General features: G+C 34.4%; 1 protein-coding gene across 3 annotated transcripts in view; it reads right to left on the bottom strand.

Annotated features, from left to right (window-relative positions):
* Positions 1-19953, bottom strand: part of LOC132757839 (beta-adrenergic receptor kinase 2-like) — a 103253-nt gene extending 83300 nt beyond the window's left edge. For all 3 annotated transcript variants that reach the window (XM_060749284.1, XM_060749283.1, XM_060749282.1), the window contains exons 1-2: positions 19603-19953; positions 19330-19406 (exon numbers count right to left, since the gene is read on the bottom strand). In XM_060749284.1, coding sequence (XP_060605267.1) covers positions 19330-19406; positions 19603-19715 — 190 coding nt within the window. In that variant the 5' untranslated portion in view covers positions 19716-19953. The remainder of the gene's footprint in view (positions 1-19329; positions 19407-19602) is intronic.
* Positions 19954-20281: the final 328 nt, after the last annotated feature.

Raw genomic sequence — 20281 nt, 5'->3', positions numbered from 1 at the left:
TAATTATATAGAAATCAGCCATCTTTGATGTGTGAACTAGAAAATCTAGTCACTTTGATTTCGAAACAAAATTATCATTAAACTTTCAACACCCAATGTTATACCTTAATTGCCTGCCTTTTTTATCAATATAATGCACAATTAAGCCAATCGTGCAGTGCTGCATGTTATTGTTGGCAGATACAAGGAAGAAAATAATTCAGATCATAAATACATGTATAATACAATCTTTCCTGCACTCAACACTCCTCATTGAAATAGATCACACATTTCTAAGCATCTAATTAACATAGATCACGTTTTTGTTGTTGTTGTTGGGTTGTTGTGGTTTTTTTTATATTTTTTTCATTTAACAAGAATAAAGAAGACAAATTTTAATGAACGCGTGATTTTTTTTTATCATATTGATTTTGTTAAAATTTAATGCAACCTGACAAGCCTGTTAATCCAGAAATGCTCCTTATTTAATTTTTTTTATTTTTCAACGCCTTTTTTTATTCTTGTGTTCGATGCAGCATAGACTCATTGGCTATATTGTTGAACCATCTTTTTGCCTTTTGTGCAATATGGACATTGGTAAAACTTTTAAGTTATAGTATTTTGTATGGAAGACTTTTTGCTACTTTTATGCCAAGTTTATTCACATTTAATGTTGCTTTCTTCACTTGATAATTAGCATCTAAATGCTCTAAAGGACTGTGAATCAAATACCTATAATATATAAAATTTGCCTTGAATCATTTTCATATACATGCTTACATATATAGAACCCTGAAATCACGCCCCGCCCACCCCTGGACATCTCTGAGGGTACATGTTACTTTGATGTGTGAAAATTATTAGAAAATATTTTAGTCAAAAAGTCAAACAAAAGTCTGTAATGTGAAATTCTATTCAAAATCAGGCCAGAAATTTTTTTCTTGGTGATTTTCAAGGATTTTTTTAAATTTCATACATCATACGGAAAATAACTGCGCCCCCATACACTGCTTCCAGGATCACAAACAAATGATACTATTTGAATATATACAATTTTTGCTGATGATCACTTAAATGACCATTGGTATATTTATGTGAAAAAAATTCAAAATCAAAACAATAGATTTTTTACAACTCAATTTTCAAAGTTTTTTTTGCTATGCATATTACAGGGATCGATATATATGCATAATTTACAGGGATCATAAAAGACCTTGAAGAAACTGCCAACAATATCTTTTAAACAAATCAAAATTATTTCAAGTCTCAACATGGATCATATCAATTCTTGACAACAAAATTATCAAACATTTTCCTATTGGTTACCATGGCAACTGAAGTTCTGCATGAAATTCTATTTTTTTTTTAAATTTAAAAGAGGATCTACCAAGGTATTATTTTGGTGACATCTAGGGGAACTTAAAAACTGCTGGAACTGAAAGTGATTGACCTTTGTTGCCACTACAGAGCCAGGCCAACCTGCCCAGCCATATGCAATTATAATTGTGATATTAAAATACCTTTAATAGGGCATATAACTTTGTATATTACTATTTTCCTAACTAACTTCTGCACAACTTAGTACTTACAGTGTACATGGTGTAAGGGCTATAATTGATAAGTTTCACATAATTATAGTGCTTTAATCACTTCAATATTTCACTTCACAATTAAGTTTTGCCATTTAAAAATAGGCATGAATTTGGGGGCATGCCCTTTGCCTAAATTTTGACCATTACTCTGCAATTACAAAAGTCTTACACCCAACATTAAAACTAAAACCTATTTGCCCTAAATTTTAAATTTGAGTAATTAAGCATTCTGAAAAATAAAAACAATTTTCACTTTGCCCACAGAAAAGAAGAAAACTTATTACATGCATGTTCTTCACAGCTTCATTCAATATAATCATATCATATTTAATTTAATAGAGAACATCAACAAACATGAAAAGTAATCATATTTATCTTGTAGACCAAAATATTTATCTGAAGAAATCATTCTCTCATCATAAAGATCTCCCATGGAAGATGCCGGGAACCAGGTGAGTGAAATTTACCTATATATATGATATTACTGTTACGAAATGAGGGGAACCAGTACATTGGTTCTAGTTAATATTACCTATGTGCCGTTGAACGCTGATTGAATGTATGATACTACAAAGAATAAACCTGTATGTGGGGGTAAAACTATTGCGGAAAAAAACTCAGTATTGTAGATTTTCATCAAATATCATCACAACTATAGAATGTAAACATGCAAGCCGAAATCATGATAAGCCTGGTTGCTGCAAGGTAAATAATTAAATACATATACATGTGTTTAAAGGTCAAGGTCAAACATTGCCAAGGAGAGGAGCTTTTTATTTTCTTCTTATATTTATTTCTCTTGAAATCAATATTGTGTATTATTCATACAAGATTAACTGATAAGCCCAAGCCTATATTGCCAAAGGATATGCTTGTGATAAACAGTGATATGAACCTTCAATCTGTTGTTACCTATTTTCTTCAACTGAACTGAATTAGTACATTTTATATCAATTTACAAATACACATATAAAGTTCTACATGTATTTGTCAGTTATTTAGTTAACCAGCAAATTTTGTAGATCTTAAGTTCAACATTTAATTCCTTTCAAATTGTTTCTTTATTTTTTTTGGGGGGGTTGGGTTTTACACATTTAAGGTAATACGGCGACCTTTCCATCATTAGTGGAGGAGGAAGACCTCAGAATGCCCTTCCGTGCATTATTTCAGGCACTACGGGCACCGGAGTAGAACCACTGACACTCTGTCAGCTAGCTGGATAGCTTCCTCGCATGAAAGAATCCAGTCACTGTCGGGATTCAAACCCACAGTAATTAGGCAAATGATCGGAAGTAAACAATCTTGACCACTCGACCAAAGTTGTCCGCCTTTCAAACTATGCATGCTATATTATATAAATATCATCTTTGAGACCAAATCTGTATACCTTTTTTTTATCAGATCTATCTTTTTTTCAGACCTATCTTGCCTCAGTATGACCATTAAAGTGGGTGGTTTTATGAAGAATAATCTAACCAAAGTACAAAAACATCTACAATTAAATGTATATGTTTAAAGGTCGCTGACTTCAAACCACTTGCCCCTAGCCACTTGGGGTCCGTCGTTTAATCCCAACATATAGCCATATGACCTGCATATACTGTGTTGGTGTGATGTAAAACCCAGGCACTTTTTAACAAACATATAAATAAGAAAACAATAAAATTTTACGACATGAAGTTGACATGAAGTTGAATATTTTTGAATTATTCTTCTTTAATTAGCCTAAATTAATGACGGCAAAGGTTCTATCCATGTGACCTGAGCGCAGATTTAGTATGCACAAGCTTCTTATGTCTGCACAATTTGCACAAGTCAGTAAGTATTTCAATTATTTAAATTTTTCTTAAATTTGTTTTGTTCACACTGAAAGATTGAAAAAATCCATGCAAGATATTAAGCATGATAAATAAAAGGCTAGAAAAAAAATAAGAAAAAAAATAAGCACTTGAATAATTTTCATAACTCACGAGGGGAAGAAAAAAAACGTGTAAATTTCTGATGGAAATTGATTTATTTTTCAGCGGCATTTCATGAGCATTTAACAGATAGTGAAATATCTAGGAACTCATCCAAGAATCATGATCATATAAATATATCTGTAAGCTCAAACAGCAGATATATATATATAATCGTCTGATTTCTGTAAACAGTGGGCGACTTTATTATAACATGCTCGATTCTTCTGCATTTGGTGGCAGTCTGTTAGCTAAAAGCAGGAAAATACGTATTGATTTTATTTTTGTACAAGAATTTTACATTTTTTTTTTGTATGATTTTATTACTCCGCCCACATATAGCACATGAGGATAGCTAATTGGACGTTTGATTCCACTGCAAAACCCATGTATAAAATGACTGCCCTGCAGAGACAATTACAAAGCAACATTAACAGAAAATGCCCTGACTTTAACATCCTTATATTACCGTCCCCTACTTTGATCCTAAAAAGAGATAAACTGCAAATTTGATTCCTGCAAACCACAGCGTGGGCCATATAGTTAAAAATATCTGATGCATGAACTTCAACAATATTGAATGATTTAAATAATTACAACATGTATATCCAATGCATTTGTTGGATCTAATGATGATGCAACTCTTTTCGTTTACTCACATTGCAGTAATTACTATTGCATCAGTAAACTATTTTTGCATCTGCTGATTAAATGTACTAACATTTTTTATGTATTTTGATCAAGTGAAATACCAATATACAGTTCAGTACTTTAATTATCATAATTGCTGATACATGTATTATTAAGGCAGTTTGTTATATCAAGTATTGCTGTTTAGGTTTAAACATATTTATTTAAGCTTGATTGCGAAACAAGTTCTTGCAACTTATATTAATCACTTTCGAGTCCGCTTCCTGGAACCAACCAGTACTGGTGTCATATGAAGACACATGGTCGTGACCCGAGTAGGGCTCGAACCATTGATCTCTGGGTTGAGAGACAGACACCTTAACCACTAGGCCACCGTCAGTTTGTTATATGAAGTATTGCTGGAACATGCAGTTGATTACACAAAGTATTGCTGGAACAGGCAGTTTGTTATATCAAGTATTGCTGGAACAGACAGTTTGTTTTATCAAGTATTGCGGAAAAACACAATTTGTTTAATCAAGTATTGCTGGAACAGGCAGTTTGTTTTATCATGTATTGCTGGAACAGGCAGTTTGTTATATCAAGTATTGCTGGAATAGGCAGTTTGTTTTATCACTGTATTGCTGAAACAGGCAGTCTGTATTATCAAGTATTGCTGGAACAGGCAGTTATATATGTTTTATCACCGTATTGCTGAAACAGGCAGTCTGTATTATCAAGTATTGCTGGAACAGGCAGTTTGTATTATAAAAAGTATTGCTGGAACAGGCAGTTTATCATATCAAGTATTGCTGGAATAGGCAGTTAATTACATCAAGTATTGCTGGAACAGGCAGTTTGTTATATCAAGTATTGCTGGAACATGCAATTTATTACATCAATTATTGCTGGAACAGGCAGTTTGTTATAACAAGTATTGCTGGAACAGGCAGTTTGTTATATCAAGTATTGCTGTAACAGGCAGTTTGTTTTATCAAGTCAAGTATGGCTGGAACAGGCAGTTTGTTTTATCATGTTTTGCTGGAACAGGCAGTTTGTTATATCAAGTATTGCTGGAACAGGCAGTTTGTTATATCAAGTATTGCTGGAATAGGCAGTTTGTTTTATCACCGTATTGCTGAAACAGGCAGTCTGTATTATCAAGTATTGCTGGAACAGGCAGTTTGTTATATCAAGGATTGCTGTCACAGGCAGTTTTTTTTATTATGTATTGCTGAACAGGCAGTTTGCTATATCAAGTATTGCTGGAATAGGCAGTTAAAATTCATCATGTATTGCTGAAACAGGAAGTTTGTTTTATCAAGTATTGCTGGAACAGGCAGTTTGTTTTATCAAGTATTGCTGGAACAGGCAGTTTGTTATATCAAGGATTGCTGGAACAGGCAGTTTGTTTTATCATGTATTGCTGAAACAGGCAGTTTGTTTTATCAAGTATTGCTGGAACAGGCAGTTTGTTACATCAAAAATTGCTGGAACAGGCAGTTTGTTTTATCAAGTATTGCTAGAACAGGCATTTTATTACATCAAATATTGCTGGAACATGCAGTTTATTATATCAAGTATTGCTGGAAGAGGCAGTTAAAAAAGTTATATAAAGTATTTATGGAACCGGCATTTTATTACATCAAATATTGTTGGAACATGCAGTTTATTATATCAAGTATTGCTGGAACATGCAGTTTATTATATCAAGTATTGCTGGAAAAGGCAGTGTGTTATATCAAGTATTGCTGGAACATGCGGTTTGTTATATCAAGAATTGCTGGAACATGCAGTTTGTTATATCATGTATTGCAGGAACAGGCGGTTAATCAAATATTGCTGGAACAGGCAGTTGAAAATGTTATATCAAGTATTTATGGAACAGTTTGTTATATTTATAACAAATTTAACACTAGTCAACAATACTAACATGCGACTTTATTAAACAGAATTATGATAAAAACCTGAAGTTGTAAATAACAATCTTACTAAGCTAGAAGGCATATTCGCAGAAATAAATGTATGTGAGCACCTTCAAAATATTCCAGTCTAAAAAATGATTACATACATACTTAAAAAGTTCTTTCATAGATACCTTATCACAAGCAGTAAGAGGTAGGAAAAAATTTATGTCAGAAATATAAAAAATATGTAATCATACACCTTTCTAAACAGCAAAATACCTTTCGCTGTAGACTATAAAAAAATCTCTGGAATACTGCACTACTTCCCCACATAAATCAGGCATTTATTGCAGAATAAATCTACTTACTTACAGCAGAATCACGACTTTTGAATGAGATTCATAATTTTTTTATAGCTTCATAAGATGAATCTAAATTAACAGAACATAGGCATAAATTAATTTAAGGTCGCAAAAAAATAAAACAAAACTGAAAATGATCTTATTTTCCTAAAAAAAAACAACCAAAAAAACAATCTTTACAGAACTAAACAATAACATTATTAAAAGATCAAATGTTAACCTAGAATAAAATCAAAACATTGAATACTGCAAGATAGCAGTCACAAAATTGATGCAAGATTAACGTGGCCAACACAAATAACATAACATGACCAACAAAAACAAATTAACTGCCGGTCAACGCAACAAATTAACTGCCGGTCAACACAACAAATTAACATAGATAACACAAACAAATTAACATGACTAACACAAACAAATTAACAGGGTCAACTCAACAAATTAACATGACTAGCACAAACAAGAAAACATGACCAATCATTCGAGAGTTAAATTACTTCTTAGCTGCTGGCTTATTGGCCACAGGTTTCTTTGCAGCCAGTTTCTTGGCTTGGGCCGCGGTCCCATGTTTTGCGTCAACAACTCCACTTCTGATATGTTCTTGCTCCTTACAAACAGTTTGCTACTTTCTGCACAAACAAATCAACACAGGGTCAACACAACAAATTAACATGACGAACAAACAAATAAACAGGGGGTGAACACAAACAAATCAACATGACCAACACAGACAAACTGGTCAACACAATAAATTAGCATTGCCAACACAAAGAAATTAACATGACATACACAAATTAACATGGCTTACACAAACAAACCAACATCACTTACACAAATGAATTAACATCACTACCACAAACAAATTACAATGTAACATGGCCAACACAAACAAATACAAGAGGGCCATGATGGCCCTAGATCGCTCACCTGACTTATCAAACTCATCCAAACAATTACCTAGACAAGCATTCTACCAAGTCTCATGACAGGTGAGTCAAAAATGTGACCACTACAGTATTAACAAGGATTATCCATATTTGAGCAGTGTGACCTAGTTTTTTACCCAGGTGACCCATATTCAAACTTGACCTAGAAAATCATCAAAACAAACTTTCAGACCCAATTTCCCAGGATACTTTGATCAAAACAGTAGCAAACTAGATTGTTAACAAGATTTTTCTATTTTTAGCTCCGGTTGACCTAGTTTCACATGCGATTCGAACTCAATCCGAGCAATTACCTAGACAAGCATCCTGACCAAGTTTGATGATAATTGAGTCGAAAATGTGACCACAAGAATGTTAACAAGGTTTTTCAATATTTGGGCAGTGTGACCTAGTTTTTCATCCAAGATGACCTATGTTCGAACTTGACTTAGAAATCATCAAAACAAACTTTCAGACCAATTTACAGGATATTTGGATCAAAACAGTAGCCACTAGAGTGTTAGAAAGATTTTTCTACTTTTAGCTCCTGTGACCTAGTTTTTCATCCGAGATGACCAATGTTCGAACTCATCCAAGCTATCAACTAGACAAACATCCTGACCAAGTTTGATGATGATTGAGGCAAAATTGTGACCGCTAAGAGTGTTAACAAGGTTTTTCTAATTTTAGCTCTTGTGACCTAGTTTTTCATCCGAGATGACCCATGTTCGAACTCATCCGAGCTATCAAATAGATAAGCATCCTGACCAAGTTTGATGATGATTGAGGCAAAAATGTGACCGCTGGAGTGTTAACAAGGTTTTTCTATTTTTAGCTCCGGTGACCTAGTTTTTCATCTGAGATGACCCATGTTCAAACTCATGCAAGCTATCACCTAGACAAGCATCCTGACCAAGTTTGATGATGATTGAGGCAAAAATGTGACCGCTAGTGTGTTAACAAAGTTTTTCTATTTTTAGCTCCGGTGACCTACTTTTTCATCCGAGATGACCCATGTTCTAACTCATCCAAGCTATCACCTAGACAAGCATCTTGACCAAGTTTGATGATGATTGATGCAAAAATGTGACCGCTAGAGTGTTAACAAGGTTTTTCTATTTTTAGCTCTGGTGACCTACTTTTTTATCAGAGATGACCCATGTTCGAACTCATCCGAGCTATCACCTAGACAAGCTTCCTGACAAAGTTTGATGATGATTGATGCCAAAATGTGACTGCAAGAGTGTTAACAAGGTTTTTCTATTTTTAGCTCCAGTGACCTAGTTTTTCATCCGAGATGACCCATGTTCGAACTCATCCAAGCTATCACCTAGACAAACATTCTGACCAAGTTTGATGATGATTGAGGCAAAATTGTGACCGCTAGAGTGTTAACAAGGTTTTTCTATTTTTAGCTCTTGTGACCTAGTTTTTCTTCCGAGATAACCCATGTTCGTACTCATCCTAGCTATCAACTAGATAAGCATCCTGACCAAGTTTGATGATGATTGAGGCAAAAATGTGACCGCTGGAGTGTTAACAAGGTTTTTCTATTTTTAGCTCCGGTGACCTACTTTTTCATCCGAGATGTTCGATCTCATCCGAGCTATCAACTAGACAAACATCCTGACCAAGTTTGATGATGATTGAGGCAAAAATGTGACCTCTAGAGTGTTAACAAGGTTTTTCTATTTTTAGCTCTTGTGACCTAGTTTTTCATCCGAGATGACCCATGTTAGAACTCATCCGAGCTATCAACTAGATAAGCATCCTGACCAAGTTTGATGATGATTGAGGCAAAAATGCGACCGCTAGAGTGTTAACAACAAAATGTGAACGGACGGACGACGGACAATCATCGATCCTAAAAGCTCACCCTGAGCATGCTCAGGTGAGCTAACAAACAAATTTAAACATGGCCAACACAAACAAGTTAACATGACTATCACTAAATCATGTATAAAAACAAATTCTAGTCATTTTCTTTATCCTATATAACTTTCACTTAAATGATAACAAGTACATTGAAGTGCTACAAATGTATATACAAGATAAGACATTTGATAAATTGCTCATGTTACAAAACTGTTACACATGCGTGCAATCAGCATGGTTCAAAAAGTACTCAAAATAAGATGCTAAAAGAAAATTCAAGAACAGACACTGAGATGGGGGTAACCAGCCAGTACAACTTACTTTCATTGTAAATGGGAAAAGGGGAAAAAAGGATCACGATAACATATTCCCAAAGGTAAATTTAAGGCCATTCTTGAACCAAGATTTTAAAAAGTTTTTATCCTGCATATTAAGTGTACGTAACAAAAAAAGGTCCCAAAGGACGTTTTTACATTATCATATAGTGCCATTACATTTGTATAAACTTGAACGACTCCAAAACGGATTCAGGATGTTTTAGATGGGGTTGTGTTACATTGTGACAAGGGGTAATCATGCAAATTCATGACACTCTGAAGTAAAAAATTTAAAGTTTCTTTAAAGTGCATTAGGACTCACAGTATCACACGAGCATTGATATTACATTTTTAAAATCTATTTTTAGTTCCTGCGACCTACATATACATATCAGACAGGAAATATTTATAAGACTGTTGTAGTGGACCTCCTCAGGATCATTTACAATACAACATTATTTTATATTGTTAAATCTTATCAACAAGTCATTATGATTTGCATACTGATTAAACTCATGGCTTTATAATGCGCATGAGAAATTATTCTTTGATTAATCTTTGATATTAACTTTTCAGTAGTGTTGTAAGATACTGACCGGGTTTGGATAATGTTTGTCAGAGGGTGCGTTACAGATATACTTAAACTGGTATCAAGCAGAGGATTTGAAGGTTGCAAGTTTAATCCTTAGTTAAAATATTCTGCTGGATGGAACCAAAAGAGATGAATTGACCTTTGACACCGGTATAATGTCATACCATTCTAATTATTCAGAATACATCCATGTAGTCTGGCCATGCTCTGTACATGTACAGCTGGCTGACTAACTTTAAACAGTACCACACAAAATATCTTAAATGGACGTGTCCATCTTTCAATCTGAACAAGGTTGTTTAAAAAAAATAGACAACAATGGTCAGAACTCACTCAAAACTGCCTGCATCATATAAGATTCTGTTGCAGGCAAATCATTAAAACATTATATGGAAGAAAAGAGAAGCAAAAACATTAACATCATCCATTTTACTGTAGCTGAATATTGGGCTCAAACCAACAACCTCTGTCATGTAAGGCAAAAACTTTTGTCAAGCCTTAAATTTCATTATTGAATTGCTTTCACTATACATGAAGCTTCAAGTGACATACATCTAACCATTTAAAATATTTAGATATTTACTTCATAAATATTAATGATCATCTAAACACGGATACTATAATGGAAGTTCAAGAACCCAATATTCAAATGAAAATGCTAGTAATGACTAATGCCCAATTGAATAATTAATTGACGAGCCATTAAAATTTGACTAGTATACATGTAAATTAGTACATAATGTACTGGACCGTTGATCATAGCAACGCAGAAATTACACAAGAACTCGCATTGTTAAACATCAATTCGACAAGTTTTCTATTACAGTACTGTAATTTTTACAGATGACATTTATCATCACTATCAAATCAGCGTGTGGGCGGCCGGCTGTCACAATGTATAATCTATCTCCCCATATATGATATCACTCTATATAAACATTTTTGTTAAGGATAATCAGTAGCTTTATAATTGAAAAGGATGCAAAATGTTATCAGTTTAATTTATTAACAAAAACTCAATCGCATACATTTCGTAGTGATTTAATTTTTCATCTATAGATGGAAACAATCGCAAATTTTAAAATGTAGTTTTTGCTTTAGCATGTACATGTACCATGATGGTCCTGACCACTTTGGAGAGATGGCCTTTTGGTCAAGGTGTCTGCCTCTTCACTCGGGGATTGTGGGTTTGAGCTCTTCTGCAGTCATGATGGTCATATTTCCTTATAAGAGAAAACTCCAGTAAGTACTGGTACTACAATGTACATGTACTTATGTATGTACGTCTATGTCCCACACTTAAGGAAGAGAATTTGAGAGTCATTGAAGTAATGTTCATGCTTTTATTGCAATATAGCTTAAATAGATATGTTTAAAATAAAGTCTTAACTCTCATTATATATGTATCTACATCATTGAGTACATGTTGTAATACATTTATGATTCTTAACAAGTTGTTCCTTACATACAATGAAACAATAGCATGACACTTGTCATTGAATTATAATCTCACAGAGTTCAACTTCATGAGTAAAAATGCCTGGAATGCAGCTCAAGAATGATAACATAATGCAGAAATATGTTCCTATGAATGCCATGCCCTTGGTGATGACCTTGACCTTTGACCTCATCAGCTTTAAAATGAATACGGCTGGTAGAGCATATCAAGATGCATGCTATCAGAAGTTTGGTGACTGTATGTGGAAAGACTTTCATGTTATTGTCAATGTTGAAGTTTTGTGACAAATAAACAAACAAACACAAAGATAGACAAACAGAAATAGAATCTAATTATGTCCCATCCAAATCTATCTTTTAGGGGGGCATAAAAATACAATGACTAGTGAAGACCAAAATAAAACAAATACAGTCAAATACATATTACATGTACACACCAAAACCATTCCCTTGGTTAATAATTTCAAAGATTGATTACAACTGATTTTAAAATAGTTACAAAAAAACAACATACAAATGTATAGACATATCTTTCCAGCCTTAACATGACTTTATACTACTGCATGTTTGCGATGTCGCTTTTCATTGGATAATCATGATCTTTATATAGTTTTATAACATACAATGTACATGGCTGCTTTCAATTTATCAGAAAGAAATCTCATTCTTTTCTCTAATAAAAGTAAGTTTGTTGTAAAAATTCTTTACAAAAGATTCTTGACAGGTTATATGGCCGTACATGTATATAAATGGTTGTTTGCAATATAACCCTTGTCATGCGGCTCACGTTATATATAATACAATTGTTTATTGTACTTGACTGTCAAATTGAACAAGCGTTATAGCGCGCTATAAATCTAGATCTACTTATATATATTTTTTTTTTTTTTTTTTTGGGAGCCAAGGTCTATGAGCGCTTTACTGAGATTCAGCGTTATAATGGAGAGCGATATATCGAGGCTACAGTGTAACTAATAATTTATGTACTAAAAGTGATACATCCATGTAAATATAAATGAGTTTACAGTATATACATAATGTATAACATGCAGCCCTATATTTTCATACAAAACTTAAGGAAGGTAAAAACGGCTTTCATACTATAATACGATATATGATATCGCAAAAGTAATTTAAGTTGGGTGTTTTGTTATCTTTGTGTAAAAAATCTTGCAACATCCTGTATCTCTACCTTTACATGTATTTCAAAGTGACTTCTATATATTATATATAATAAAGTATCACTTCAGGCAAAAAAAAATCTTTTTTTTTTTAAAAAGCACTTCACTTGCAATAATTAACAGATTTTTTGCCAAGGAGCTGAAGTTTTTTTTATTTTTATTTTTACTAAAGTGCATTAAGCCAGTAATCAGTAGCTATAGCATTAAAAGAGCTTCTGGAAGAACTATATAAATGACCTTGTCAGTCCCAACGTCTTCTACTATTGCAGTCTCACTCAGACCAGACTTTACACAGTACACAGTGCTGTTTATTTTTAACACAACCACTTTAAATTGATAAATTGTATTATAGATAATAGATGGGTCTAAATTCAAACCATGGTGCGAAGTTCAAATTGCTGTGATCAAAGTTACAGATTCATTAGGTGCAATTGATCTTTTTTAATCATAATTTTTTTTTAAATCAATTGAGGGTCATTTATTACACATTACAGGAAAAGAAATAAAATTCTTTTATAAATAGATTTCTCAACCTTTAACTTTAACTCAAGTGCCATTGCAACCAGTATAGAGTCAGGCCAGCCTGCACATCCCATGCAGTCTATATTTTGGAGGTAGCTCAATTCTTTTCTTTTTTTGATAATCACTTAAACTTCTATTAGACTGTGCCAAATTCAAAGCAGGTGAAATCTATAATCAATTCATAACACAAATTCATGCTGCAGGTTCAAGGATAGATCAAGTTTAGTAAAGAGAAGGTCACGCAAGTTTTTTCCAACCTACTACATGTTATGTTTTAAAATCACAAACACTATAAATTTTATTAAGAGAAAGGCTACTTAAGTTAAGTGACAGCTATAATATTGATATTGTGATGATTAAAAAGATGTCATACTAGCACATAACACGTCAGTTACTCTGTAGGGCAACATTAAAGTTAAGCTCTGTACTTGGCGTTTATATACACAGTAACACTGGTCAAATCAATACACGGCTACAGTGATCAATATGGCTGTATAGAAACATGACAGTAGAATATTTGTACAGGAGAATTGGTTTCTGTTGACAAACACATAAAAAACCGCTCTTCAACTGATGATAATTCTACTGCTAGTATTTCATATATATCGAAAACAAACAACTTTTATTGTTCGACCCTTACAATACTTAACATCTAATATTCATGGACTTTTCGATCACTCATTTTGGGCAAAACTATTCATGATTTTTTAAGAAAAATTTCCAAATACATGTATTATTAAACCGACTGAAATAGTGAACAGTGCAGACCATGGACACTGATCAGACTGACTGATCTTGGTCTGAACTGGCTGAATGGGCGAATTCAGTTGCCCCCAGCAGGCTATGGGAGGACAGGGGTCACAGGGCTTCCATTTGGAAGTAAGAGTCTGCAAAATGTGTGTGACACTGGGAAGCCAGAATCAGGAGTATAAATAACTTCCAAACTTCCACTAAAGGTGCCCTCACACATAAACCACGACCTTACTGCGACCTGAAAACTAGTAAAATAGCATTTTTCTTTCGAAAATCGTTGGTTTTATTTCAAATTTCTCTCGCAGACGGTCCGGGGCTCTGCAGTCTTGTGTTCAGTACGTTTTCTCTATGTCCTCAATACGACCCTTCTACGTCCATGGCGTTTCCACTGCGACTGTATTGCGTCCCCAAGGCGACCCCACGGCGATCATCGGCGACCCAGCTGCGACTGTGCTGTGTTCTCTGCGTCATTACGGCGATTCTACGACGACTATTGCGTTTGTCCGGCGACTGTCCTGCGACTGTACGACGACCTTACTACGTTCTTGCTACGTCTATAAAAACAATACTTTTTACCAGTAAATTTCATTCTGAGTCTGACCTTACGGCGTCCTTAGTGCGAGTGTACTACGTCTATTGCGTTCTTATTGCGTCCTTACTACGATGCTGCTGCGACTATGGCGACTCCACTGCGATCCCAGGGCGACCTAACCAGGACTCAGCAAGAACGCAGAGTTTCTGCGACTGTTTTGTGCATGTTCAAAATAGTCGCCGACGGTCTGCGACCTTGTGCGTCCTTGGGTTCCTCGCTACGACCTCGCTGCGTCCCTGCTGCGTCCATGGCGACTGTGCTGCGTCCTGGGTCGTAGCAAGGTCGCAGTAAGGACGCAGTAAGGTCGCGAGGTATGTGTGAGGGCAGTATAATGGAAGTCCTGGAAGGATAACACTGTATTTATTATTCGTGAAACTTGAAATCACTTCACTTTTACAAGAACTTTGCAGCAATTTAGAACTTTACAGAACTTTTCGTTACAGCACTGCTGATCAAGGTGGGACATGGTTCATATCAAAAGTAATAAATCATGTACATGTATGCATTACAAATAATATTTCAAGTCACAAAATTTTTCTTCAGATAATTTGTGTCATAAACAAAATGCCATTAAGAAGTTATAAGAGTTACATAATCCCATAAAACAAGAGGCCCTATTGGATCTGTATCACTTGACTGAGTAAATTAATGGAAAAGGGCAGGAACTTTCTTGCCTTGATAAAAAGACAGACATTATAGACAGGGTGACTTAGTGTGTTGATCGTTTACATTCATATGTATATTATGTATATTGTAATTGGCACTGAAATCTCTCTTGATCACACTGGCCTGGACTTTATGTAAGTTGTAAGTTGTCAAGAGATTGAGTTGTATCCTGCTGATTATATGTATACAATAATGTATATTGGCAAAGAATTTGAAAAATTCACAACACCTAACACTGAGCACCACATACATGTGAATATATCTACCTGTAAAATAACATTTAACTGTTTCAACCAAAAATGTTACTCAGTCATCAATATAATTTCAAGATTACAAAGGATGCATTATCAATTAAAAGGTTTTTAAAAGTAAGTTGAATAATTAATGAATAATGACTTATGGTAGGAAGTATCAATACAACACGAAGCTCCAGTATTAATTGACAGAAGTAACAAGTATGTATACATGTAGAACTGTATATTTTAAAGTGGCAAGTCATGCTTTAGGAAGAAAATTGTCAACTTTCTGAATTATAGTATCAATCTTGAATGTCTTTTGTTCTGACTTTAAGAGAGACACTTGTATATGAGTCACTGTAAATTGCCTGAGGGATAAATACCTGATTTGCAGGAGCAATTCTGAGCGTCTGTGACCTTATGGCATGTACGATTGTACATGTACGATTGACTCAATGACAATCAATAATGCCCTACCCTGAAATAACTTGACAAGGCCATTTTCAATCCATCCATTTGCAAATCGGTGTTCCCTAGGGGGGGAGGAAGGGTACTGAAAACTTTTATATGCAATATATTTTCTTTAAAAAAGTATGCATTAGATCTACATTTTGTTTGTTTTTTGGTTGTTGTTTTTTTTCTCCAAAAATTGGCTCATTTACTGTGTAGCAGGCAATATAAAATATAATCATTCGGTGTGGGAACACTAAGTGCCACTCTTCAAGAAAAATATCCAGTTATTAATAATGCGTAATACGAATTGTTTTAATCGTATTCCAAATTCCAAATAAGTTGAAAAACTTAGCACACAACACTAGGACTGCTAGATATATACAATATATAATGAAGTCTTTGTCTCTGACGATTTGATGAATCAAACCAAAAACTTGAATAGGTATGTACACATGTATGATGTAAAATATAGTTATAATATCAATTTATCAATATACAATGTAATTAAATGTAAAAATGAAGAAAACTTAGAATAAACATTTACAAATACTTTGACAATCAATAGAAAGTAAACAATTGTTGTGGCTATAGTGTGACTACCATTATCATCGTAGGTAGTGAAACTGTTTGTCAAGATCTTTAAAAAATCCCAAACAAACATGATTGTACGAAGTCACACTACATTGTTAAAAAAAAAACAGAAACAAAAATAAACAATAAGCTAATTTATAAATGAAGTCAGAACAAAGAAATGTAACTGATTTGAATTCTGTTTGCAAAATTTATCGCTGCAAAACCTTGCTATTGCAAAACATTGATATTTATAGAATAAAGAACATAAATCAGTTTCGGACCATTACAGATTGTTTTGAATGTGTATACTACAGGTCTATCACTTGGAATTGGAATTGGTTTCAGAACAACATCAGATATGTATTTTTAGCACCAACTGGTGAAAAAAGCCAACTAGTATATGCATGTCTTTGCTTAATTGAAGATCATGATATTAACGCACTCTGGCACCTGCACTACTTGAGCATGAATATAATATTTTCATTCAAGGAAGATGATGTTTTTAAATAGGATCACACTAACAGATTTAGACTTAAGATAAAAACCATAGAAAAAAGTTTTTGTCTGAAGTTTCAAATTTTCTAAGGTTGAATTACTGGCTTTTCATTTTTATCTGAGGTAACCGATGTGTCAACAAAAACAGCCAATTTGGCCAAGGGTTGAGGGGGATATTTTAATTTACAGGCTGAAAATACAACTGATTTTAACAGCAATTCAACCTATGATCATTGATGTGGATCACCAATCTGTTAATAATGAAAACCCTGGGCTGAAGTAAAAACAACAGACAAATGACTTGAACTGCACTCAGATGGTCTGTTATCCCTGTTAATGAAACTGACTGCACACTAAATGCAGGTGCCAAAATGCTATTACATACACCAGGGTGTTCACTAGCAATGAAATCATGAGGGTCATTTTGACTAGGTTTAACCAACTACAAGACCAAATCCCCATGTCAGATTTTAACAAAATTTGACCCTCCAGTTAAAATTCCACGCATTCAAATTAAATATTATCAAAATATAATTTTCAAAATGTTTACACTTCAATCGCCTATTGAATGGGCCCATTACTTTTTATGTCCACTCGCTAAGCTCAATAGGGAGATCATCGGGTTTGTAATCAAGGGGTCCCTGGTGTGATCCTCAGGCAAGTTGATATTTCTCTGTGACAATTAATTTAATGTTAAACATTGAGTATAATGGTCCTTTGTCTAAGACTCTTTCACAACTCATTCAGAAATCATGTGGGTTAGTAATTGGCAGGATTTTCATTTTTTTGGCAGGATTTTCATTTTTATCTGAGGCAACAGATGTACCAACAAAAACAACCGGTTTGGGCATCATTTGGCCATGGGTCAAGGAGGATATTTTAAAAACTTAATCTATAGGCTGAAAACATAACCGATTTTAACTGCATTTCAACTGATGATATGGATCGCCATTTAACAGCATCTCAACCAATGATATGGATCGCCAATCTGTTATTTATAATGAAAACCTTGAACTGGTCGCTTGTGCAGAATGACAATTACTGGTTAGTTATCAAGTAAAGCTAGTAGGCAGACATGCCAAGATATGTCCAAAGATGTCTTAAAATCTGCATTAAAACTAGAAAACAAATTTTATGAGACTGATTGAAACATAAAACAGTGGTGCATCATCCTATTTCCTTAATTGAGAAATGCCCTAGAGTTGTTAAGACATTCAAGTTTCTTTTGTAAAATAGCATCAAGAAGATACATTTTTATAATCAGTATATTCTATAAATTTGACAGTGTAAACTGGTCTACAAAAATCATTTAAATCTGTGACACTGCTGATGTATAATTTCAATAAAACATGAAGGGGTTTTCAAAATGACAAGGTAAATTCCCTGCAAACTGTTATGGCAGTAGCTACTTTTTGTATTTGTCTTACATTGACAATCGTTTGTGGGATTTCTGGCTGGGACTTATACCTTTAACTTACATACCCACAATTCAGGAACATAGAGTGAGTACTTAGTCATTTAAATTAGTCTCAATATTTCGACTTCTAGAAACAAACTGATATATATTACTGTCACGGTTCAAGACTGTTCACTTAATAGGGGAGAAGATGTGTAAGCAGCCGGATAGCTCAGTCGGTAGAGCCGCAGAACGGTATTCAGAGGGTCCCGGGTCCGAGTCCAGGTCAGGCTGCACATTTTTTTCACCCTGTGACATTTGGCGCCCATCATGGGACTGTGACTGCATCTAGCTCAGAGTTCAATTAGCATTGCTCTGTAGCTTTGTGAAATTCGAGGACGAATTTCAATATTGCGGTGAAGTATGTCACGGTTCAGAACTGTTCACTTAATAGGGGAGAAGATGTGTAAGCGGCCGGATAGCTCAGTCGGTAAGACTAAGAGCCGTGGAATGGTATTCAGAGGGTCCAGGGTTCGAGTCCCGGTCAGGCTGGACATTTTTCTCACCCTGTGACATTACATAGATGTTGGTCTTTACATGTAGGTCGACTATCATCTATTATTCTATATAATAGAAAGCCCTGGTGCACAATTTGTTGGGCTACATTTTTATCTGTAGACATTCTTGCTTAATGTGCACCTGGGATTATATTTCGTTCAAACATAAGCTAATACATTTATCTAGTTTCATTGAAAGCACAAGATGACAACAATTAATAATCAATATATTCTTAGGAATGATTTGTCTTGGAAATTCTCCCTCCTGTAGGATTAATTTGACGTGGTATTTTGTACACTGACACTCACCTAATTTCTGATTAAAGATCTTATCAAACGTCACTTCTCCCATCTTCATCAAATGTTTATGCATAACACTCCTTACACTGAAATTAAAATGATTCAAAATCAATGACAAATAGCAACTAATTAACCACAGAAATGACCGGAAAAAGAATATTTATCGCGATTTAATAAACCGGTGTAATAGTAAAAATCTCATCATAAATGTCAAAATTGCAGGACCAAGCTAAGTGATTAATGCAATATGAAAGAAGATCAAAATGTGTTCATTCCCTATACCTGGGATCTGGAAGCACTATTTTCTTGCTTGCACGGGCGGCTGGAGTAGATTTACTCTTCTCCATCGCCATTAAATAGCTCACATCCGCGAGTACTGCCTCGAGATCCGCCATTTTGGACGAATTTTTCCTGTACCCTAGATGAAAATAAATCCGCCCTGTGGGGCTCTCTTTTATCCACAGACAGCCCCTTTTTGTCTCTACACACAATTATGATCCATATCTAGCGAATGTAATCCAAAAAATGATTTAAAACACTAAAGCACAATTAAAATACCGGGTTTAAAAATCCAAAACAAACGGTTATTAGCTTCCGTGTAATGGATGCAAATGTATTAATATATGTACTAAAGGATAGTGGTGGAATACTCAGCGTTCATTGGTCTATTTCGGTACAGAGAATATTTCGATCAATTTTGCAGCATCCTCAGTTCCACGGTTTATACCAATATTGCTATTTTGCTGTGTACAAACATTTTGATGGAATGTTTACGCTAGATTCTTGTACATAGTGTTCACAAAATGACCTAATTAACAGAATAGTACAATTGACCATAGTAGATTTGTACATGTATTATAAATACATTAAAAATGAATCCAAGTTAATCTATTGAAAAAATCAAGAACATATCATTAGGACTGGGCGCGACGCATATGCGATCCAATACGCAATAGTCGAA

This window comes from Ruditapes philippinarum, unplaced genomic scaffold, assembly GCF_026571515.1.
Source record: "Ruditapes philippinarum isolate M1 unplaced genomic scaffold, ASM2657151v2 ctg64_1_1_1_1, whole genome shotgun sequence".
NCBI classification, from domain to species: domain Eukaryota; kingdom Metazoa; phylum Mollusca; class Bivalvia; order Venerida; family Veneridae; genus Ruditapes; species Ruditapes philippinarum.
The sequence above is the reverse complement of the archived record's forward strand: the minus strand, read 5'-3'. Positions and strand labels throughout refer to the sequence as shown.